The following is a 25,640-nucleotide window of genomic DNA, read 5'->3' on the forward strand; positions in this document are numbered from 1 at the left end:
CCACCATTTCCCCCTCCCCGGGGGGGGGGGGGGGGGTCCAGCACCGCCACGTAGCCCCCCATGCAGCACGGCGAGCCCACGCCAGGACCCGGGCACCGCGACTACCCCGCCCCAGGCCGATGAGGGAACGCGGGTGATGCAGGCCCCACTCCCGCCCCTGGTGTTGAGTGAATGTGGCTAATGCAATCTTCAGACAAAAGGGGAGATAATAGTTTTCAGAACTATTAGCGTCATGTTTCATGTCTGTGATAGCTCTGCTGCTGTAACAAATGTGTTTATGATCACATGGAAACCATAAAGAGTGCTGTAATCTTTGAACTATGCTTTAGTGGATGTGTGACAGACTGGTGTTTCAAAGGGCGGGATTAATATGGTTTCAGGTTACACATTCGAGGAAAAGGAAACTGAATCATACTCACAAATATCCAACGTCTTCTTATTTCCCTGTTGCAAACTCCTGGATTTACAAGGAAGCCTGAACATCAGACAGTGAGTACTGAAGATGATTCAATTAAACGAGACAAGTCATTAACAGCAAAAGTCCTGTTGGTGTGTGTTAGGAATCCCACAGCTACGAGTTCCTCAGAAAGCCTCCAAACTAGTGTTGCATAATCAGGGGCTGAAGTATTCATTTTTGAAGCTGTTTAATTACAAACATGTTAACGAGAAAACTGTTTTTCTTTGTTTTTTTTTTTATTTAACCTTTATTTGACCAGAAATAATCCCATTGAGATTCAGAATCTCTTTCGCAAGGGGATTGTTAGGAAATGGTGGTTGTTGGTCAGACCCAGATGTAGGAGAGCAGGAGGCAGGAGTTCCCAAAAAAAACAATGATTTATTAACAAAATACACACTTGAACAACAACAACAAAACAAATATTTGACAAACCACATCATTACAGTAAAATTACCAGCTGTATCAGTGAGAGAACATGTGCACGCAGTTGTCAAATAGTCCTTGATCCTAGCTTTAAAATATTCCATTCATGGGAGATAATCAGTCCAATTTGGGGGCCGTAAAAGAAATGTTATTTGCAGGCCCCCCGCCCCAAACAATCACACCTCTCCCCATCCCAAATGTATCATAGGTACAAAATTACCGTATAAAAACATGCCATTTAACTTGACAACCTTTATCAATAACAACAAATTTACTGTAATTATAGATACATTAGTTTGATTGTATAAGTCAAATAAGATAATAAAAAAACTTCAACCTGAAATAAATGAATTAATATTAAACAAAAAACCGAAATAATAAATAAAAAAACTTAAAACTGAAATAAGTAAAACAAATCCGAGCCACAAATAGCCATCAATTACTCATCAAAAGAAAGTTACTCCGGTTTAGTGAAGCCGTCTGAAGCAGTTATCGTTGTTCCTGCCGTGTCAGTTATCCGAGCATCGCTCAGCCATGGTGTCTGATCGGATTTCCCCCAGTCCTTGTTTCAGCTGGACAGTATTTGTTTCAAATTATTGAAGAAGAGGAGTGATAGATGTTTAAAATCAGAGTGAACGGTAGTGCTAGTTAGCATCCCACTGCCCTCTGTGTAGAAACACCACATGCCTTGTTTGCCTTGTAACCAGGCTTGTTAGTTCCTGGTATTGCTCCATCAGACCTCTGCTAGTCCTCGTTTCAGCTTTGGCTGCACCTGTTTAGGATGTTGTTTCTATATTGACAACTGAAAGGAAGATGTTTGGACCATAAAGGATCATAGTTTAGCGGAAGTTAAGCCAGCCAAGCTAAAGCAGCTAACTTGTAGTTACTGAACTAAAGTGGGCGTGTTCCCACCAGCTTCAAGACATGTTTGTTCCACCCGTTTGAATTTTTTTTTGCTTAATCTGTGTTAACGGGCATCAGTTACTTTTAACATGACGTAATGCTGTAAGAAGAAAAAAAGCTTTAGTCTATACAAAGGTAAACCAAATAAATAAATCAAGATTTCAGACACATTTTCTCCAAGTCAACGTCAAATATGGCCTGTTTCTGAGTCAAACGTCATTTACTGTCTGTGCAGGAACTCTTGTCATTCTGCTGTCTGTTCTCCATGTTTCAGAGATGTCATCAATTTCAGAGGAAGAGTGGAGGGACGCAATGACCAAGATCTTTGACAAGCTAACTAAAGACCAGTACAAGAAGATGCTGATAATTGTTGACTTTTCAACTCCACAAAAGAAAACTGAAAAGTTCAAAAGGGAGTTGCCCCAAGCAATCCTAGAGAAGTATGGATTAGAAGAATCCATCATGAAAGTCAACAAAGCAATGGAAGAGATACCAAGGAAAGACCAAGGTGTCCAGAATCTGCTGCGTCCCTTTGTTGAGAAATTGGGTGAGATCACATCATCTTAATTTCAAATCATAGGTTTTAGTTTGAGACAAAATGAGCCAAATGTATTGATTACGTGCAATGATGGAGATATATAGGCTTTGGAGTCCAAAAGGAAGAATATTAACATCGTCAGCGTAGGCTGATATCTTTTGTTGAGTACCAAGATGTGTTATTGTGTGTATTTCTGGACATTTAGAAGAGGTCCATGGTTCTAGAGCCAGAGAGAAAATAAACATAGACGAAGGTACTGACATATTTGCTAAAATCCAAAAAGTTAATTTTATTTCCCATTAATGTACACTCAGCACGCCATCTTGACAGAAAAAAAAGGAATGTAGAATTTTGAGTTTTGAAAATGTATTTTGTATTGAGTAGAAGCACCCTTTTGAGCGAGTCCAGCCATTAATCTTCTTGGGAATGATGCAACAAGTTTTTCACACATGGATTTGGGGATCCTCTGCCATTCTTCCTTGCAGATCTCCTGTTCTACGTTGGTTTAAATCATATCTATCTGACAGACTCCAGTTTGTTCATGTACATGAGATTGCTTCAGAACAGTCGAGGGTCTGCTATGGTGTTCCGCAGGGTTCAGTGCTAGGACCAGTCTTGTTCAGTTTATACATGCAGGCATTAGGAAGTATAATCCAGAATCACGGCTTACACTTTCATTGCTATGCTGATGATACGCAGCTCTATTTGTCTATGAAGCCAGATGAAACAGAACCGTTAGCTAAACTTCAGGCATGTCTTAGGGACATCAAGGACTGGACGTCCGGAAATGTTTTGCTTCTAAATTCAGATACAGTAAAACAGAGGTTATCATTCTGGGTCCAGAGCATCTTAGGAAGGGATTAGATGGTGTTGCGATGGCTTCCAGTGCAACTGTGAGAAACCTTGGGGTTGTTATCAACCAGGATCTGTTGTTTAAACCATATATTAATCATGTTTGTAAAATAGCATTTTTCCATCTCCGTAATATCGCAAAGATTAGGAAAATCCTTTTGCAGAGTGATGCAGAAAAACTAGTTCATGCGTTTGTATCTTCTAGACTAGATTACTGTAATGTGTTATTAGCAGGATGTCATAGCACAGAGACAGCACTGGTTCGAGTCACGAATGACCTTCTTATGGCCTCAGATAAGGGATTAGTGTCCATACTGGTTCTACTGGACCTCAGTGCTGCTTTTGACACTGTAGATCATGGCATCTTACTGCACAGGTTAGAGCATGTTGTTGGGATTAAAGGGACAGCTCTATGTTGGTTTAAATCATACCTATCTGACAGGTTCCAGTTTGTTCATGTACATGAGGTTTCTTCAGAACAGTCAAGGGTCTGTTATGGTGTTCCGCAGGGTTCAGTGCTAGGGCCAATCTTGTTCAGTTTATACATGCAGCCATTGGGAAGTCAAAATAGAACAGAGGTTATCATTCCAGAGCATCTTAGGAAGGGAACTGTGAGAAAAACTGTGAGAAACCTTGGTGTTGTTTTTGATCAGGATTTGTCGTTTAAACCATATATTAATCAGGTTTGTAAAATAGTATTTTTCCATCTCCGTAATATTGCAAAGATTAGGAAAATCCTCTCGCAGAGTGATGCAGAAAAACTAGTTAATGCGTTTGTATCTTCTAGACTAGATTACTGTAATGTGTTATTAGCAGGATGTCCAAGTAATTTGCTGAATAGGCTCCAGCTGATCCAAAATGCAGCAGCGCGAGTGCTGCCAGGAATCAGCAGGAGAGACCACGTCCCTCCAGTGTTAGCGTCGCTCCATTGGCTACCCGTAAAATTCAGAATCCAATTTAAAATGTTATTACTTGCGTATAAAGCCCAAAACTGCTTATCTCCGAAATATTTGCAAGACCTGATAGTGCCTTATGTTCCTGGCAGAGCTCTCCGTTCTCGGAATGCTGGTTTACTCGTAGTTCCTAGAGTATCCAAATGTAGATTTGGAGGGAGGGCATTCTGTTATCAGGCACCATTACTATGGAACCAACTTCCAATCTGGGTAAAGGAGGCTGACACCACCTCCACCTTTAAAACCAAACTTAAAACCTTTCTGTTTAGTAAAGCCTATAGTAAGTGTTTAGTAAACCTCTAGTTAGTTTAAACTGTAGTGTGTTAGAGTCAGTAGTCATAGCTGCAGCTATAGAACAAGACTATAATAGTTAGTCTCAAACATATATTCATGGTAGATATGCTGCTATAGGCCTATGCTGCAGGGGGGCACCGGCATGATCCACTGGGCGGTGCCTCTCACCCTTCTTCTCCTCTCTTCTCCTCCTCCCTTCGTCTCTTCTCCTTTTCTATTTTTATTTATGGACCCTGTAAAGGTGATGGCAGTCACATCCTGGCCTGTACCAGAGAATCGCAAGAAGTTGCAACAATTCTTGGGCTTCACCAACTTTTACAGGAGGTTCGTCCAAAGTTACATCACAGTGGCATCCCCCCTCACTGCTCTCACCAGCACCAAGGTTTTGTTCAGGTGGAATCCAGCAGCAGACAAGGCATTCACTGAGACACTGAAGGCACACTTCACCTCTGGTCCTATCCTCCAAATGCCTGACCCTGAGAGGGGAGCATTCAGATGGACCCTGTAAAGGTGATGGCAGTCACATCCTGGCCTGTACCAGAGAATCGCAAGAAGTTGCAACAATTCTTGGGCTTCACCAACTTTTACAGGAGGTTCGTCCAAAGTTACAGCACAGTGGCATCCCCCTTCACACTCTGAGCAACAGTTTGTGTTGGAGGTGGATGCATCAGACGTGGGGGTCAGGGCAGTACTCTCCCAGCATGCAGCATCAGATGGCAAGCTAGATCCATGCCGCAGACTGTCCCCGGCGGAACGGAATTATGACATTGGGAACCGGGAGCTGCTTGCTGTGGAACTTGCTCTGGAGGAAATCTGACACTGGCTTGAGGGCTCGACTGTTCCGTTTCTGGTCTGGAGGGACCACAAGAACCTGGAATACATACGAACAGCCAGGAGGTTGAACTTGCGTCAGTCCCAGTGTTCCCTCTTTTTCACATGGTTCAATTTCATCCTCTCTTACCACCCTGGTTCACGCAACCCCTTCTGGGTTTCGTGTACGCATTTGGTTCTCCTGTCTCGTATTTGACACTGCCCAAAAGACAAAACTGTGGCAAGGCACAGATCTGGCCGAGGTTACAAAATAATTTTTGCAGCACCCAAGGTTCCTAAGAGCACAGTGGCTCCATACTCCTTAAAGGGAAAGTTCGTTTTTTTACAACTTGAACCTTATTTCTGGCATTTTTTATGGTTGTATACTCACCCAGAGGTGTTTGGTGAAGTCAAACAGGAACGACTGAGCAGCTCCGACAACCTGGACCAAAGAGAAAATGCTGAAGGTGGCGCTGTACGAGACGTGAACCGCTTCAGTAACCAACGTCTGCTTCCACGAGCACGCTAACGGATGTGAACCACGTAAGCGGCGTGCTGTCTGAACGAGGCGGGAGACATTTATTTCTCTTTTCGTTTTCACATGTTTCTGAAATATTCAGCAGCCACAGAGACATGAACTAAATATCAATCGTCATTACTATTAAAGTCCTTAATAACCTGTGAATTCCTTTAATGTCCACACATATGGACAACAGGTAATTAATGCTACGTGTTCGGCTGTCCAGACTATAATATCTGACTATGCTTAAGGGGGCCCAAGACACGAGAAATTAAAGTTTAAAATGGACCTGCATCTATCTTCTCATCAGGAGTGAGACAGGTGGGACCGGGGGGGACAGGTGAGAACAGCAACCAGTCATCATGAAGACGACCGGAGGGCTTTTTCAGTCTGAACCGTGGCCATCGTTAGATTAACGGTTTTCACAGGTCTGTCTGAATTAAGTGTCTCCCTCCGGCTGCGCTGCAAAATCCTAAATAAAGGACGTGTTTGTCTCAAAGCAGGACTGCAGAAGTCCAGAGGGACATTAAGCTGACTGGCTTTGCAGCCAAAGGCAGTAGAAGTGAAGCACCCGAGACGAGGACAGCAGAACAGACGGAGGCCATCTCCAAACTAAAACTGTTTTAAAGGGAAAGTTCGTTTTTTTACAACCTGGACCTTATTTCTGGCATTTTTTATGGTTGTATACTCACCCAGAGGTGTTTGGTGTCATTTGGAGTCCTTCGGAAGATATTAGGAGTTTTTTGCGAGCCGCTTCTACATATAACGGTAGCGAATGAGGGCACGGCCGGACACAGACGATGCAGCGATGCAGCGTCTAAATAACACATGATTGCCGCGAAACTCTTCATTTCTTTTATGAATCACTAGATCTGCTTCCAGGACCTGTTGTAACATTGTGGCGCTGTCTGTGTAATAAATAAATCCGTTTGTAAACAAGACCTCTGAACTCATGACGTCATCGCGAGTGCGCGCACTCTGTCCTCCGTTCAGTGAGCTCTTCAGCCGTATACTCTGGCTCAAAACGGTAAGGACGTCCATCATATTCAAAGTCGTCGTCCACAACCTCAGAATTTGACAAATATTCAGACATGTTTCAAATAACTAACAGTAAACTAACAGTAGCGAACTCCAGCTGTACACGGAGCTGCGTCTGGGATGCGCGCACAGAGATGACGTCATGAGTTCAGAGGTCTTGTTTACAAACAGATTTATTTATTAAACAGACAGCGCCACAATGTTACAACAGGTCCTGGAAGCAGATCTAGTGATTCATAAAAGAAATGAAGAGTTTCGTGGCAATCATGTGTTATTTAGACGCTGCATCGTCTGTGTCCGGCCGTGCCCTCATGCGCTACCGTTATATGGAGAAGCGGCTCGCAAAAAACTCCTAATATCTTCCGAAGGACTCCAAATGACACCAAACACCTCTGGGTGAGTATACAACCATAAAAAATGCCAGAAATAAGGTCCAGGTTGTAAAAAACGAACTTTCCCTTTAAATGGAAGAATTTTGGGATGACTAGAACTCTTCCTAGACCTGGCTGTCCAGACTGAACAATTGTGGGAGAAGAGACTTGGTGAGAGAGGTAAAGAAGAAACCCAAAGATCACTGTGGCTGAGAGATGCAGTAAGGAGATGGGAGAAGGTTCCACAAAGTAAACTATCACTGCAGCCCTCCATCAATCAGGGCTTTATGGCAGAGTGGCCGACGAAAGCCTTTCCTCGGCGCAGACAAATGAAAGCCCACATAGAGTTTGCCAAAAAACCCATGAATGACTCCCAGACTATGAGAAATTCACCATCCAACCTGACAGAATTTGAGAGGATCCCCACATCCAGGTGTGAAAAACTTGTTGCATCATTCGCAAGAAGATTCATTGCTGGCCTCGTTCAAAAGGGTGCTTCTACTCAATACTGAGCAAAGGGTCTGAATACTTATGACCATGTGATATTTCAGTTTTTCTTTTTTAATACATTTTCAAATTTAGAAAAAAACATTTCTGTTTTTTTCTGTCTAAATGGGGTGCTGAGTGTACATTAATGAGAAATAAAATGAACTTTTTTGATTTTAGCAAATGACTGCAATGAAACAAAGACGGGACATTTTTAAAGGGGTTATATTTAATATATAATATATATAAAGCTGAATATTTTCCGTGCCCACTGTATTAATTTTTCAAATCCTGTCTTTATTTCCATTTACACCTCATGGTGAATTGTCTGCACCCTCAATTTCATTCTTCTTTTGTTTAAAAAGCGACAATGATAGAGATCTATGTTGTCTCATTTATTGTATGTTAGAAGTCCACATGGTACCACGACATCCTGGGTCGTGATTGATGATACATTTTTAGGTATCACCAAATATGTGGGCTTATGTTCTAAACACTGCGTGAGGAGAGAAGTTGAGCTGTGAAGGGATCGGATGGCGGGGGGGAGAACCTGTCAAAGGTCTTGAACTCCAACCTACAGCAGAGCTTTAACCATATCTCAAGGGAAGTGGGCGACTTGTTGAATCTTGTTGAATCTGAGTGGACCTTGATCTTTGCCTCCATTGTTGAAGTGACTGTGGCCACAAGGTCATCAGTGCTCCGAGAGGAGCTGGAGGAGTTGGACAGGGGGCTGAAGGTCTGGACCCCTCTGCTTGTGCTGCTGTCGCTGTGACCTGGTTCCAGTGAAGGTCAATGGACGGATTGTAAAATGAATAGCATCAGCAGTAAGCTTTCTTAAAACAAAATGCTGTCCGAAACCCATCAACCGTCTTCTTCTAGCGTGATCTCAGCATCAACTCCCCATCAGCGTCCTGACTCAATTGATGCAGATTAGATTTTTCCAGGACCTCAATCATGTTCAAGGAGGCAGTATTGTGGAAATTATAAACATCTCTGTGATGCTACTGCTTGAAATTTTTGCCTGAAGACAACTGTACATCTATTCAAATCTGTTTGTTCTGTCTTTTAAAGGTAAACAGGAGGCCGGTCCAGCTCTGGAGGTACAGTAAGAGTCTTGCCTCAGCTCATTAATGATGCTAATGATACTAACTAACTAACTACTACAACCATTCCTCCAAGTCTCAGAACAGCAAGGTGACTCAAGTGGAAAAGCCAACAATGCATTTGGCCTTGAATGGTCCGGCTGGGGTGGTGGCTCGGCTGGAACAGGCAGCCAAAACCAGCCACTAACTCGGTTTGGGTCCAGGGGCTCAGTTTCAAACTGGCTGTATGCGGTTGGACCTGGCAGAAGGTGACTTCAACGGTTGACCACCTCTTTTTTTGCCCCCTGGATCGTTCAAGGTCAACTAAGAGCCAGTTATGGCAATTCCATACAACAGCACCACAAGTCATATTATCTCTTAAGGAGCCTTTCTGCATCTACTTAACTTTTCTGCTCAATTATTTAAATTAGTTAAAAGATTTGCCTAGCTCTTTGCATGACTTAGCACTGAGTAAGCTGCATGCACTTATGAAAAGATGATCGTATGATAGTGTATTCTAAGACATATCTTTTTTGTATAAAGGTACTGTTGTGTTGGGTGGGAAGGGAACACTTAATAATAATAATAAATAATATATATAAAACATTTTTTTAAAGTCTAGCACTGGCATGGCATGGCATGGCAGCACCAACTGGACTCACAGCAGTCTGACCAGCACTTATCCATGCCGGACCCTATGTGATTTGTTGCTTGTGTTGTTCTCTCAGATATAAGTCGCTTTGGATAAAAGCACCTGCTAAATGACAGTAGTAGTAGTAGTAGTAGTAGTAGTAGTAGTAGTAGCAGTAGAGCGACATCCAACGAGTCAGTGACCTCCATGTTAAAACTTTACAGTAGAAATAAACAGGTTTGGTGTCCATAATTTGATTTTACATCCATGAAAACTATACAGGGGATGTTTTATGTAACTCATCAGATAAAATGACAAATTAATGCATAATTTATTAGGTTTTTCTTATGACAGCTGTCATCACTTAGCTACATCACGTGGAGCACATTTGATGAATTTGTCATTTCATCTGTTGATTAAAAAGCTGAGTCTTTAGCTTGCTCTTAAAAATAAGTACAGACCCTGCAGATGCGACCGAGTTTGGTAGGTCATTACACCATCGGGGAACAATGGAGGGGAAGAGTCTCGCTACTGATTTCACGCTACGTTGTGGTAGAAGCACCAGGTATCTTTCACTGGCTGAGCAGAGCTGTCAAGAAGGAGTGTACAGTAGCTTTGGATGAAGGAGTGAAGATAGACAGGAACCTTATGGGTAATTGTTTGGTAGCCAAAAGCAGACCTTTGAACTTGATGTGCGCTGCAACTGGAAGCCAGTGCAGAGAGATTAGCAGCAGAGTGACATGAGCTCTCTTGGGTTGGTTGAAGACCAGACGTGCTGCTGCATTCTGGATCATCTGCAGAAGTTTAACTGAGCATGCAGGGAGGCCGACTAACAAGGAAAACAGTGGTCAATGCATGACATGACCAGAACCTGAACCAAGAGCTGTGTTGTATGTTCTGTTAGGTAGAGTCTGATTTTCCTGATGTTGTAAAGAGCGAATTGGCAAGACCGGGAAACTGAGGGAACACGGGCCCTTAAAGGTCAGTGGGCTGTCTAACATGACACCAAGATTCCTAGCAGAAAATGTTGGCACAAGTGTGGTGGAATCCAACTGCACGCTTATCTGAGGAGGTAAGGAATGACTGGCTGGACAGACAATAAGCTCAGTCTTGGACAGATTTAGCTGAAGGTGACGGTCCTTCATTCATGCAGAGATATCAGAAAGACAGGCCGATATTCGCATTGAGACGGCAGTGTCGCCAGGTGGGAAGGAAAGGAAGAGCTGGGTGTCGTCGGCATAGCAGTGGTAGGAGAAGCCATTAGAGCTGATGATTTCAGTAGTGAAGTGGTGTGTAGTGAGAAGAGAAGAGGGCCAAGCACCTATCCCTGTGGCACCCCTGTTGCCAACTCATGCGATCTGGACACTCGTCCTTTCCATGATACTCTGAAGAATCTTCCTGCGAGGTAAGACATGAACCACAGGAGGACAGATCCTGAAATGCCAAGCTTTGAGAGTGTGGAGAGGAAGATGTGGTGGTTGACCATGTCAAAGGCAGCGGACAGGTCAAGCAGTATGAGGACTGATGATAGACCAGCAGATCTGGCAGCCCGTAGTGACTCAGTAACTGACAGAAGGACAGTTTCAGTTGAGTGGCCCTGCATAAAGCCAGACTGATGTGGATCATACAGGCAGTTGTCACCCTCCTTGGTTCAGACTTTCACGTGACCACCAGGGGTCTCTGGAGGGCATTAACTGTATTAGGACAGTCGTTTTTTTGTTGCGTCTATATTATTTACATAACAAAAGCTATAAGGTTAGCCTCAAAATTCAGTGTTTGTGGTGAACGAAAATGACTCATTTTCATTTGTAGCCGCAGTACAGTTTGGTGTTGAGGTGAACAACCAGGTATTTATAAGAGTTAGATTCAATTATTAAATTTCAAATTAAGATTCACAAATCTATTCTATTCTCTTCTTAAAATAAATTTAAAGGGTTTGAACCGCCACTTTACATTATACTTTTACATATAAACAAAATCCTTCGCAGGCCTCCCAGTAAACCAGAAGTGGACCTATTTAAGTATTTTAAATTCCTCTTTTGTCTTTATGTGAAAGATTGTCTGTAAAACAGCTAAATGTATTGATGCAGGCTGATCCTGCTGGAGCACCAGAACTTGAACACACGAGAAAGGATGAAGATCCAACCCTGAATTCATCTCAGCCGACTGAAACTGTCAAAGTACCGGTAGGCGCAATTTAATTTGTTTATGGTGTCGTGTTTGCTTGTAATTTGTGTACAATTTGGGTGGGTAGCCAGAAAAAATCATGAATCTTTCTTAATTATTTAAAGTAAAGTAAATAATGTTGAAAAACTTCTTATTTTTTCAGGGTAGAGAAATTCCAGCCATGGTGAGTGAAATCATTAGGGCCCGAGCACCTTCAGTGCGAAGGCCCTATTGTATCTGTAGGAATTCTTCGCGTTATTATGGGCATGCCAAGTAATGGCATGACCATATTGCAATCGTCCAGAATGGCCCAAAGGGCAATGTTGCTAGCATTTTGCTAACAAGCTAAAGTCGCAAAAGTCCCACTGCGCACCAGCGGGTGTACAGCATGACCCCGCTCTGATGTGGAAAAAAAAAATCCCCAAAAACTAAAACACGGCCGGAAAAACGAGGAAAAACATGAAAATGAAGGCGATATATTAGTATCTAGAAAAGGTTTCCCTTTTCTTTTTATGGGCATGCCAAGTAGTGGCATGACCATATTGCAATCGTCCAGAATGGGCCAAAGGGCAATGCTGCTAGCGTTTCGCTAACATGCTAAAGTCGCAAAAGTCCAGCGGGTGTACAGCATGACCCCGCACTGATGTGGGAAAAAAAAATCCCCAAAAAGTAAAACACGGCTGAAAAAATGAGGAAAAACATGAAAATGAAGGCGTAAATTAGTACCCAGAAAAGGTTTCCCTTTTCTTATTTTTATTATTTTTATTATTATTATTCTTATTCCGCACTTTTTTTCGTCCGTTAATACGGCCCGAACCGCAACATGCACCCATGCATGGCATACATCGTTGGATGCGTCTCCATCGTGATTTGATGGGCATTACTTTTCTCCGTAATAGGGGTTACCGTGGCAACGCTAGTTGCCAAAAAGCAAAAAAAAAGGCGAAAATTCCCACGCTTATTACTCGGCCGAACTTTATCATAGAGACATCGTTCAAACTTTAAAACACTCGGCCCGATAGTCACTAAAGGACCATAAAACTTCATCATGCTACTTATTACGGTTTTTGCGATATTTAACTTTCAATTTAAAAAAAAAATCTATTTTATTTTGGACGCTTGTTGCTAGGCAACGGTTTATCGTACAGACATCATTACAACATTGACAAACCCGGGACGCTTTGTACTGCAACATATTTTAGTCTCGTCATGCTTGCTATTACGGTTTTTGAGATATTCCACATTGTTCATTTTGATGCTAACGGAACTTCGGATGCTTGTTGCGCGGCAACGCGGTATCGCAGAGACTTTGTTCCAACGTTAAAAGACTCAGGTTGATGTGGACTACAACATACTGAGGTCTCATTACGCTCTCGTTTACAGCTTTTGAGATATTAAAGCCAAATTGTCCCATTCTATCCTATGGGGCTTGTTACCATGGCAACAAAAACCTATGCATTTGTATGGGAGAGCATGTGAATAAACAATCTGTTAATACTGCTCGGACCGCAATGTGCACCCATGCATGGCATATATCGTTGGATGCGTCTCCATCGTGCCTCGATGGGCAGTACTTTTTTCAGTCAAAAGTGCTACCGTGGCAACGCTAGATGCCAAAAAGCCAAAAAAAAGGCGAAAATTCAGACGCTTATTGCTCGGCCGGACTTTATCGTAGAGACATAGTTCAAACTTTCAAACACTCGGCCCGATTGGCACTAACGGAGCCTAGAACCTCATTATGCCATTTTTTTAAGTTTTTGTGATATTGACCTTTCATTTTTTTTTTAATTTCCGTTTGACTTTGGACGCTTGTTGCTAGGCAACAGATTATCGTAGAGACATCATACAAATGTTCCCTGACTCGGCACGCTGTGACCTTCAACGTATTCAAATTTCATGAAGCTGTGATTTAAGGAAAGTTTAATGTAAAATCCATGCCAAATGGCCCCATTCATTCGGATGGGTTTTTTTAAACCATGGTGGAAAAAAAACCTATCCGTTAACGTAGCCTGAACCGGAACGTGCACCCATGCATGGCATACATCGTTGGATGCGTCTCCATCGTGCCTCGATGGGCATTGCTTTTCTCAGTCAAAAGCGTTACCGTGGGAACGCTAGACGGCAAAAAGCGCGCCCCATTAATAGCTATTGGGAGCACAGGAATGAATGAAATACAACCGTAAACACCTCAAACTGACATAAAACCGCCCCGAACACAAACACTGCAGCCCCAAACCAGAGCAGCGAGAGGGCTCGAATGGGCGGTAGGGCATGCCCATATCAAAATTTCCAGAAATTTTCTAGTTATTTTTATTATTCTTATTATTCCGCACTTTTTTTCGTCCGTTAATACGGCCCGAACCGCAACGTGCACCCATGCATGGCATACATCGTTGGATGCGTCTCCATCGTGATTCGATGGGTATTACTTTTCTCAGTAATAGGGGTTACCGTGGCAACGCTAGTTGCCAAAAAGCAAAAAAAAAGGCGAAAATTCCCGCGCTTATTGCTCGGCCGAACTTTATCGTAGAGACATCGTTCAAACTTTGAAACACTCGGCCCGATAGTCTTTAAAGGACCATACAACTACATCATTCTAGTTATTACGGTTTTTGCGATATTTAACTTTCAATTTAAAAAAAAAATCTCTTTTATTTTGGACGTTTGTTGCTAGGCAACGGTTTATCGTACAGACATCATTACAACATTGACAAACCCGGGACGCTTTGTACTGCAACATATTTTAGTCTCGTCAAGCTAGCTATTACGGTTTTTGAGATATTCCACGTTGCTCATTTTGACGCTAACGGAATTTTGGACGCTTGTTGCGCGGCAACGCGATATCATAGAGACTTTGATTCAACGTTAAAATACTCAGCTTGATGTGGACTACAACATACTGAGGTTTCATTACGCTGTTGTTTACAGCTTTTGAGATATTGAAGCCAAATTGTCCCATTCTATCCTATGGGGCTTGTTACTATGGCAACAAAAACCAATGCATTTGTATGGGGGACCATGTGAATAAACAATCTGTTAATGCTGCCCGAACCGGAACGTGCACCCATGCATGGCATACATCGTTGGATGCGTCTCCATCGTGCCTCGATGAGCATTACTTTTCTCAGTCAAAAGTGTTACCGTGGCAACGCTAGACGCCAAAAAGCAAAAAAAAAGGCGAAAATTCAGACGCTTATTGCTCGGTCGAACTTTATCGTAGAGACATCGTTCAAACTTTCAAACACTCGGCCCGATTGGCACTAACGGACCCTACAAGCTCATTATGCCAATTATTAAAATTTTTGCGATATTGACCTTTCATTTTTCTTTTTTATTTCCATTTGACTTTGGACGCTTGTTGCTAGGCAACAGGTTATCGTAGAGACATCGTACAAATGTCCCCTGACTCGGCACACTGTGGACTTCAACATACTCAAATCTCATGAAGCTGGGATTTAAGGAAATTTTATGTCAAAATCCAGGCCAAATGGCCCCATTCATTCGGATGGGGTTTTGTACCACGGTGAAAAAAAAAACCTATCCGTTAACGTAGCCTGAACCGGAACATGCACCCATGCATGGCATACATCGTTACATGCGTCTCCATCCTGCGACGATGGGCATTACTTTTCTCATTCAAAGGCGTTACCGTGGCGACGCTAGACGCCAAAAAGCGCGCCCCATTAATAACTATGGGGAGCACAGTAATGAATGCAATACAACCGTAAACACCTCAAACTTACATAGAACCACCCCGAACACAACCACTACAGCCCCAAACCAAAGCAGCCAGAGGGGTCGAATGGGCGGTAGGGCATGCCCATATCAAAATTTCCTGAAATTTTCTAGTTATGGGCATGCCAAGTAATGGCATGACCATATTGCAATCGTCCAGAATGGCCCAAAGGGCAATGTTGCTAGCATTTTGCTAACAAGCTAAAGTCGCAAAAGTCCCACTGCGCACCAGCGGGTGTACAGCATGACCCCGCTCTGATGTGGAAAAAAAAAATCCCCAAAAACTAAAACACGGCCGGAAAAACGAGGAAAAACATGAAAATGAAGGCGATATATTAGTATCTAGAAAAGGTTTCCCTTTTCTTTTTATGGGCATGCCAAGTAGTGGCATGACCATATTGCAATCGTCCAGAATGGGCCAAAGGGCAATGCTGCTAGCGTTTCGCTAACATGCTAAAGTCGCAAAAGTCCAGCGGGTGTACAGCATGACCCCGCACTGATGTGGGAAAAAAAAATCCCCAAAAAGTAAAACACGGCTGAAAAAATGAGGAAAAACATGAAAATGAAGGCGTAAATTAGTACCCAGAAAAGGTTTCCCTTTTCTTATTTTTATTATTTTTATTATTATTATTCTTATTCCGCACTTTTTTTCGTCCGTTAATACGGCCCGAACCGCAACATGCACCCATGCATGGCATACATCGTTGGATGCGTCTCCATCGTGATTTGATGGGCATTACTTTTCTCCGTAATAGGGGTTACCGTGGCAACGCTAGTTGCCAAAAAGCAAAAAAAAAGGCGAAAATTCCCACGCTTATTACTCGGCCGAACTTTATCATAGAGACATCGTTCAAACTTTAAAACACTCGGCCCGATAGTCACTAAAGGACCATAAAACTTCATCATGCTACTTATTACGGTTTTTGCGATATTTAACTTTCAATTTAAAAAAAAAATCTATTTTATTTTGGACGCTTGTTGCTAGGCAACGGTTTATCGTACAGACATCATTACAACATTGACAAACCCGGGACGCTTTGTACTGCAACATATTTTAGTCTCGTCATGCTTGCTATTACGGTTTTTGAGATATTCCACATTGTTCATTTTGATGCTAACGGAACTTCGGATGCTTGTTGCGCGGCAACGCGGTATCGCAGAGACTTTGTTCCAACGTTAAAAGACTCAGGTTGATGTGGACTACAACATACTGAGGTCTCATTACGCTCTCGTTTACAGCTTTTGAGATATTAAAGCCAAATTGTCCCATTCTATCCTATGGGGCTTGTTACCATGGCAACAAAAACCTATGCATTTGTATGGGAGAGCATGTGAATAAACAATCTGTTAATACTGCTCGGACCGCAATGTGCACCCATGCATGGCATATATCGTTGGATGCGTCTCCATCGTGCCTCGATGGGCAGTACTTTTTTCAGTCAAAAGTGCTACCGTGGCAACGCTAGATGCCAAAAAGCCAAAAAAAAGGCGAAAATTCAGACGCTTATTGCTCGGCCGGACTTTATCGTAGAGACATAGTTCAAACTTTCAAACACTCGGCCCGATTGGCACTAACGGAGCCTAGAACCTCATTATGCCATTTTTTTAAGTTTTTGTGATATTGACCTTTCATTTTTTTTTTAATTTCCGTTTGACTTTGGACGCTTGTTGCTAGGCAACAGATTATCGTAGAGACATCATACAAATGTTCCCTGACTCGGCACGCTGTGACCTTCAACGTATTCAAATTTCATGAAGCTGTGATTTAAGGAAAGTTTAATGTAAAATCCATGCCAAATGGCCCCATTCATTCGGATGGGTTTTTTTAAACCATGGTGGAAAAAAAACCTATCCGTTAACGTAGCCTGAACCGGAACGTGCACCCATGCATGGCATACATCGTTGGATGCGTCTCCATCGTGCCTCGATGGGCATTGCTTTTCTCAGTCAAAAGCGTTACCGTGGGAACGCTAGACGGCAAAAAGCGCGCCCCATTAATAGCTATTGGGAGCACAGGAATGAATGAAATACAACCGTAAACACCTCAAACTGACATAAAACCGCCCCGAACACAAACACTGCAGCCCCAAACCAGAGCAGCGAGAGGGCTCGAATGGGCGGTAGGGCATGCCCATATCAAAATTTCCAGAAATTTTCTAGTTATTATTATTCTTATTCCGCACTTTTTTTCGTCCGTTAATGCGGCCCGAACCGGGATGTGCACCCATGCATGGCATACATCGTTGGATGCGTCTCCATCATGCCTCGATGGGCATTACTTTTCTCCATAATAGGGGTTACCGGGGCAACGCTAGTTGCCAAAAAGCAAAAAAAAAGGCGAAAATTCCCACGCTTATTGCTCGGCCGAACTTTGTCGTAGAGACATCGTTCAAACTTTCAAACACTCGGCCTGATTGTCCCTAAAGGTACGTACAAGCTCATTATGCCAAGTATTACAGTTTTTGTGATATTGACCTTTCTTTTTTTTTTTTTTTTCCATTTGACTTTGGACGCTTGTTGCTAGGCAACAGGTTATCGTAGAGACATGGTACAAATGTTTCCCGACTCGGCATGCTGTGGACTTCAACATACTCAAATTTCATGAAGCTGGGATTTAAGGAAATTTTATGTCAAAATCCAGGCCACATGGCCCCATTCATTCGGATGGAGTTTTTTACCATGGTGAAAAATAAACCTATCCGTTAACATAGCCTGAACCGGAACATGCACCCATACATGGCATACATCGTTGGATGCGTCTCCATGGTTCCTCGATGGGCATTACTTTTCTCAGTAAAAAGTGTTACCGTGGCAACGCTAGATGCCAAAAAGCAAAAAAAAAGGCGAAAATTCGGACGCTTATTGCTCGGCCGAACTTTATCGTAGAGACATGGTTGAAACTTTCAAACACTCGGCCCGATTGGCAGTAACGGCCCCTACAACCTCATTATGCTAATTACTACAGTTTTCGCGATATTGACCTTTCATTTTTTTTTTTTATTTCTGTTTGAATTTGGACGCTTGTTGCTAGGCAACAGGTTATCGTAGAGACATCGTACAAATGTCCCCTGACTCGGCACGCTGTGGAATTCAACATACTCAAATTTCATGAAGCTGGGAATTAAGGAAATTTTATGTCAAAATCCAGGCCAAATGGCCCCATTCATTCGGATGGGGTTTTGTACCATGGTGAAAAAAAAAACCTATCCGTTAACGTAGCCTGAACCGGAACGTGCACCCATGCACGGCATACATCGTTAGATGCGTCTCCATCTTGCCTCGATGGGCATTACTTTTCTCAGTCAAAAGCGTTACCGTGGCAACGCTAGATGCCAAAAAGCGCGCCCCATTAATAACTATTGGGAGCACAGGAATGAATGAAATACAAGCGTAAAAACACCTCAAACTGACATAGAACCACCCCGAACACAACCACTACAGCCCCAAACCAAAGCAGCAAGAGGGGACGAATGGGCAGTAGGGCATGCCCATATCAAAATTTCCAGAAATTTTCTAGTTATTATTATTATTATTTTTCTGACGAAAGGAGGGCCTTTTTGCCCCCCTAAACGTGCCCAAAAAGTCACCAAATTTTGCACGCAAACCAGGCCTGGCGAAAAATTTGATATTTTATGGTTTGCATTAATGGGCGTGGCAAAATGGCTCAACAGCGCCCCCCGGAAAACTTTGTGCCTCAAGCCCCACGATACGGTTTGACCTACATGCACGAAAATCAGTACACACCTGTATCATTGCACAACTTAAAGAAAAGTCTCTTGGAGTCATGCCCGAAACCGAACAGGATGCCGGCCATTTTGAATTAATCGTGTCATTTTGGCGAAATTTATGCCATTCCTTCGGCAGTTAATACGGCCCGAACCGTAACGAGCCCCCATGTGTGTTATACATCAAAATGTGCGTCTCCATCCTCCGACACCACGCATTACTTTTCTCTTTCAAAAGCGTTACCGTGGCGACGCTAGACGCCAAAAAGCGCGCCCACCCATCATCTGATTGGTTCAGACAGAAAAAACTTCTGCGCCTCAAGCCCCAGAATACGGTTTGACGTACATGAACGAAAATCGGTACACATCTTTACCATGTCGCTACTTAAAGAAAAGTCTCTTGGCGCCATGGCCTAAACCGAACAGGAAGTCGGCCATTTTGAACATTCTTAATTAATCACGTAATTTTGGAGCAATATATGCCATTCCTTCGAAAATTAATACGGCCCGAACCGTATCGTGAACCCAGATGTGTTATACATCAAAATGTGCGTCTCCATCCTGCGACTATGCGCATTACTTTTCTCTTTCAAAAGTGTTACTGTGGCGACGCTAGACGCCAAAAAGCGCACCCCCCCTTCATCTGATTGGTCCATATTTGATAGTTTCCCAAAAGTCACCAAATTTTGCATGCAAGCCAGACTTGGCGATACATTTGATATTTCATGGTTTGCATTAATGGGCGTGGCCTAACGGCTCAACAGCGCCCCCTAGAAAACTTTTCTCTGCCATAACTTTTGAATGGTTTGACATAGGAAGTCGTGGGTGGTGTCATCAGATTCTTTATGGAGTCCTTGACCTTCATTGGCCTGAATTAGCCCCGCCCCTTCTTCTGATTGGTTGTCCCTTTTTTCTGCTATAACTTTTTAATGGTTTGACATAGGAAGTCGTGGGTGGTGTCATGGGACTCTGTAATGAGTTCTTAAGCTTCGTTGGCCTGAATTAGCCCCGCCCCTTCTTCTGATTGGTTGTCCATATTTTCTGACTATAACTTTTGAATGGTTTGACATATTTGAAATATGCTGGTAATGTGTCAGCCAACCACAAAAATCTCTGGAATTTTGGTCGAATCATTTATTTTTTGTCCTTGCCCGGTGCAAATGACATAAATAAAGTGCGTGGTTTGGTTGTGAAAAAATAAAAGTAATGTTACGTGAACAATAAATCAAACGCTCCCTTCCATGCAGTGTGTGTGTCTAGGAAGTAAAGACTGGAACATGCTATTCACAAAAGAACAAATAGTGGGGTTTTACTAATATTTATATCTTACAAATATTTAAAAAATACGAAAAAACAATTCGTGACTCAGATTACATCGCTATGTTGGTATCTCCTAACTCAGTCAGTCAGAAAATGGCCAAGCTGATTCGTGGCTCAGCGGTAATGTCACCGTCTTTCGTATGGGAGATCGTGGGATCGATCCCAGCTCAGTGCAAAGATTATTGTCAGCAATTTGTGTGTTTTTTTTTTTTACATCAACATGTGCGTCTCCTTCCTGCGACGACGCGCATTACTTTTCTCATTCAAAAGCGTTAACGTGGCAACACTCGACGCCAAAAAGTGCGCCCCCTTCATCTGATTGGTCCATATTTGATAGTTCTCCAAAAGTCACCAAATTTTGCACCAAGCCAGGCCTGGGGATAAATTTGATATTTCATGGTTTGCATGAATGGGCGTGGCCTAATGGCTCAACAGCGCCCCCTAGAATACTTTTTTCTGCTATAACTTTTGAATGGTTTGACATAGAGAGTCGTGGGTGGTGTCATCGGACTCGGTATTGAGTCCTTGACCATAATTGGTGCCAATTAGCCCCGCCCCTTCTTCTGATTGGTTGTCCCGATTTTCTGCTATAACTTTGGAATGGTTTGACATAGAGAGTCGTGGGTGGTGTCATCAGATTCTGTATGGAGTCCTTGACCTTCATTGGCCTGAATTAGCCCCACCCCTTCTTCTGATTGGTTGTCCCTTTTTTCTGCTATAACTTTTGAATGGTTTGACATAGGAAGTCGTGGGTGGTGTCGTTTCTGATATGCTTATGGGGGGCGGTGGCCGTGAGTGCGAGGGCCCGTTCATCGCTGCTTGCAGCTTTAATTAGTCTTTAGGATTTTTACTTGTTTGTTTGTATGGGGTTTCTTTTCTCACCTTTTATCTGTTTACAGAGAAAAACCATCCAGGAGCTGAAAACCAGCGGTCAACTCGACCAAAAATTCATTATAGGGAAAATTGTGCAGAAATCTGACCCGGCCACTTACCTAACAAAAAAAAAGGAAAAGAAGTTTTTCTTCAAGCTGGGAATTGCTGACGAGACAGATTGCATCAAGGTGATCGTGTACGGAAAAGAGCGCTTTCAAGATTTAAAGCTGGGCTGCTTCTACAACTTCAGAGATGTAATCGTGGACATGGAGGAGAACGTCATTAAAGTTACAGAAAAGACCAGGATTTCAAAGACGGCTCCGTTTGATATCCCCAAGAATCTTGAGCTGGAAGCTGCCAAACTCATTAATCAGCCTGTTTGCTGCATCGCAGAAGTCCAAACATACGAAGACAAGACTGCAGTGAGTGTTGAAGGAACTGTGAAAACGGTACGTCTCCAAACACCAAGCAACTCACGATCAAATGTGATGGGTACTCAGCCCATCCATCCATCCATCCATCCATCCATCCATCCATCCATCCATCCATCCATCCATCCATCCATCCATCCATCCATCCATCCATCCATCCATCCATCCATCCATCCATCCATCCATCATCTTTCTGTTGTTTGGGTCACATGGGCAACAGCCTGAGAGAAGATCCTGACCTCCATTTCTCCACTAACTAGAATCTGGCTTATGTGGCTCCCATTCATAAATCTTCAGCTTCTCCCATAAATACAGTCTTAAGTTAGCTAACGTTAAATAATTATGTAATTGACTACAGTCCTTCCTTACACATTGGTTTGTTGGTCATCTTTCTAAATTTGGTAAACAATAAGAAATTGTGCCTCCGATTTTTATATACTTTTGTCCAGTCATCATTCTCATATTCAAATATGGTCACTTGACGCTTCAGCCAAGTGAAAATGATGAGAATTGAAATAGTTGAAACTGCCAATCTGAGCAGTGTTTCTCTCAGTCAGAGCTGCTTTTACAGGACACGCATGTGTAATCACATCTCATATTGATATGGAATCTAAAACATTCAATGATATCATGAGGTTTATGTATTTCACTGAAAACCAACGCATTAATGTTGATCTTGAGATCTTTGTTTGGTCAGATTGATTCCTCCAAACGTGTTCCGCTAAAAAAGGACAAAAGGATGAAGAAAGACAAGCAAGAGTTTGAGCTACAGGATGATACAGGTACCATCAGGATATGCATGTGGGGCGAACACACCAAACACCTCTGTGGAATATCACTTGGAGATCGTGCCACGGTGACCAACGTCAAGACCAATCGATTCAGAGATATTCCAGTGTCTCTGAACTCAACTGACCTCACCAAAATTGTCAAGGTAGATGTTGTTCTCTCTCTGCTGTTGCTGTCTTTTTGAATTACACAAATCATTTAGGAACTGTCACGATCTGTTTACTTCTTGTACTGGGTGCATTTTGGGTGCATGTGCATGGGTGCACCTAATAGTACTTTTGTAAAACATTTTACCCCTTGGGACACGACAAACATGAAGGAGATCTTTCTTTTACATGGCTGTACTGTCAAGTGCTCCAGATAGAGCAGATACATCTTGACTGATTGAAAACTGATCTCAACAGATCATGTTCAATTATTGACAGGTTATTTTCTGCTCAGGAGTCTCCAGCACCCCTGCACAGACATCAGCCTCCTTGCTGGGGTGTATGGGGTGCTGGAGGAGGGACACAGGGTCGGGGAGGGGGAAGTCCTATATCTGGACCAGGCTCCTGGAGAGGACACAAGTTTGTTAAACTTGTTCACATGTGCTTTGTGGACAAGTGTGCTGACTAGCGATCTGCTGACTAACTGACCATAAGATTACACCATCAGGCCTTAAACTAGTACAAACCATTTCAAGAGGAACAGCCAGCTTTCCACCTGAATCTATCTTCCTTTCCCATCACTGGTAGCCTCTAAACATCTAAACTCTCACCTACCTGACCTGTCACCTTTGAATTTCTCCCCTTCACACACAAACTTGATCATTATTTTCTTTTTCTTAACATCTCCAGATTTCTACGTCTGTTTTCAGTAGCGGCAGCTTTTCAGCACCTGATTGTGTTGCCACGTGTACCGGCGTTGAGACAAGCTCAGAAGCTCCATCTTGATAGAATCTCTCTGTTTTTGTACAGCTGGCGAGTGCTGCCCCCCAGAACATCACCATGATGATTATTGGCCTCACTAAAGCTACAACGCTGGAGACTGAGCTGGAAGCACAGATCAACGACCAGATGGCCACGTTCGTTGCAGCTTCTTCTCTCCTGGTCAAAGAGTTGGGGATCCCAATGGGGGCCAACTTTGAAGCGAGGCTCCTAGACCAATTACCGTTTTCAGCCGAAGCACAAATAAAAGGAAATAAGATCCTCCAGCTCAAAGCTGTTCAGAAGACCCAGCAGTAGTGACCTATGTCAGATCGTTCCTGCTTTGCAGGACTCTTCATACTAATTTCTCTGTGTTGTAGTGTGCTGCTGCCACTTGGGGGCAGTGTGATAGCTTTGTGGGTGTTGTTGGGCCTTCAGTGTTTCTCTGCTGCGGGGGAGGGGTTTTTATGATAAATGAAATCTTGGGATGTGCTTAGACAAACAGTGGTTTGATAGCTTTTCCAACACTGATTGTTTGTGTGATAAGTCTTTTTTGCTTTTCCTTTTACATGCCAAAGATGCAGTAAAATCAACAAATAATCTAATTTTTTGTGACTGGAGAAAATGTTGTTTTGAAATACTAACCTTGAAATAAAAAGTTATTTTGCGATGACAAAATTTCTTTAACTGTTTATCTATCAAATGCCAATGTTTGCAGCAATTCAAGGAACTAGGTGATGAAAGACCTTAAAGGGCAAAACCTTGACAATTTTGATCTAATAAGGATTTAATTTGAAGATCACTGCTTGGATGAAAGAAAAAAAACCTAGTAACACCGGCTGGGTGACCATGAACGTTTTCAAAGATTTGACCATCATCTTCCAAGATGAAATGTGGACAGAAGAAAAATCTTGAATGACTGTGATGATTTAAAAATGGACAAATTAACATTTTGGTGTTAAAACAAGTCTAGATCTGTAATTAGACGGTAAGAAGAGTAAACGTTTATTAGGGACCAAAACCATCAGCTAGGACCAGTTTAACCTCTATTAGTCTTGGTTTCACCTCCGTTAGTCCCGGTTTGACCTCAGCTAGTCTCAATTTCATTTGTACCGGTTTTACCTCTTTTAGTCCCAATTTTGCTACCCTTGAAATGAGGATGGACAGATTTGATAAGAATAAATGTAAAGTAATAATAATTACCAATAATAATTAGCATCATAGATTAGCATGCAGATGCCGGATGATCTGACAGGGTGTGTGTCCTGTACTTTTACAGTTTCAACAGTAGTTTCATCAGTGCTGGATCATAGCAGAACTGTCAGGAGAATCTGAGAGCTGAAGATCAGATACTTCTGGACTTTTACCCAAGTAGCATCAGAGTAACTGATATTTGACTCATTTCCATCTTACACCTTGTACCTGAAGACTATCGCCTGTCTCCTGCTGATTCTGTTACCGGTCCTGCAAGCGTCAACTGTGTTTCTGTTTGCCAACAATCAACGCCATGGTGTGTGTTCTCGGCATGGAGGCGGTGTTTTGACTTGTTTGGTGTTCACTCTGTCAAAAAGCCCCAGTGCTGCATGAATGACAGGTAACGACGGTGATGATGGAGGGATCAGTGGGGAGGGGCTTGAGGTAGAGGAAGAGGAGGGGCTGACGTCTTTGCTCTGTTCACGTTTTAATTAAAGTCTCAGATGAGTCAGACCTGGAGCAGAGTGACGAGCAGGGAGCCAGAAGGTGGGGATTTCATTTAACTTTACTCACATAAATCAGCCACTGACAGCTTAAAAATGTTTCTTTTACTTCGCCTAAATTTAAGACCTACGGTTTTGAGGTGGTATTTTCCCCTAACGTCTGAAATGTAGAGCCTGTAGTGTTTGGTTTGTTGTGGAAAATTAGCTGCAGATTAAAATGAATCCTTTAAAGGAGTGTTCTATCAAAATGATCAGTTTAGTTCTTTTCAGGATGCCAGAACTCTTTTTTTGTGGTTAAAGGGCAGTAATGCACAAACTCGAGTAAAATTTCAATAAAATCATCTGGTTTTCAGATGAAATGATTGTTAATCCTCAGAAGGTGTATTGTGTAAAACCAACAGCCCTGTGGATGCTGCTGCCGCCTCCACCTCCTCCTCCTCCTCCTCTGCAGTCCCTGGATTGGGTTTCATTCCTGCAGTTCTGACTGAATGAGCGCTGATCAATTATTTACAGAGAAGCTGAAGGTCAAAGCAAGAAGCCCAAATAGACCCATCAGTCCTGAAATGGGTGTGCAAGGCCGGGTGAAGAACGGAGAACCTGGTTCACTCAGATTCATCACTGATCACATCACCCAACGATCA

General features: G+C 42.7%; 1 protein-coding gene across 2 annotated transcripts; it reads left to right on the plus strand.

Moving 5' to 3' along the window:
• Window positions 1-358: 358 nt before the first annotated feature.
• LOC133459975 (uncharacterized) lies at window positions 359-23,980 on the plus strand. Of its 2 annotated transcripts, XM_061740421.1 has the most exons (8): window positions 359-489; window positions 2,058-2,330; window positions 8,717-8,745; window positions 11,449-11,544; window positions 11,688-11,708; window positions 21,204-21,626; window positions 22,306-22,542; window positions 23,354-23,980. In XM_061740421.1, the coding sequence occupies exons 2-8, from the start codon at window positions 2,060-2,062 to the stop codon at window positions 23,618-23,620; spliced, it is 1,344 nt and encodes a 447-aa protein (XP_061596405.1). In that variant the 5' UTR covers window positions 359-489; window positions 2,058-2,059; the 3' UTR covers window positions 23,621-23,980. The 2 variants fall into 2 exon arrangements, with proteins under 2 accessions (XP_061596405.1, XP_061596407.1); XM_061740423.1 differs by lacking the exon at window positions 11,688-11,708.
• Window positions 23,981-25,640: the final 1,660 nt, after the last annotated feature.

The sequence above is a fragment of the Cololabis saira genome, chromosome 14, assembly GCF_033807715.1.
Source record: "Cololabis saira isolate AMF1-May2022 chromosome 14, fColSai1.1, whole genome shotgun sequence".
Lineage (NCBI taxonomy): Eukaryota > Metazoa > Chordata > Actinopteri > Beloniformes > Belonidae > Cololabis > Cololabis saira.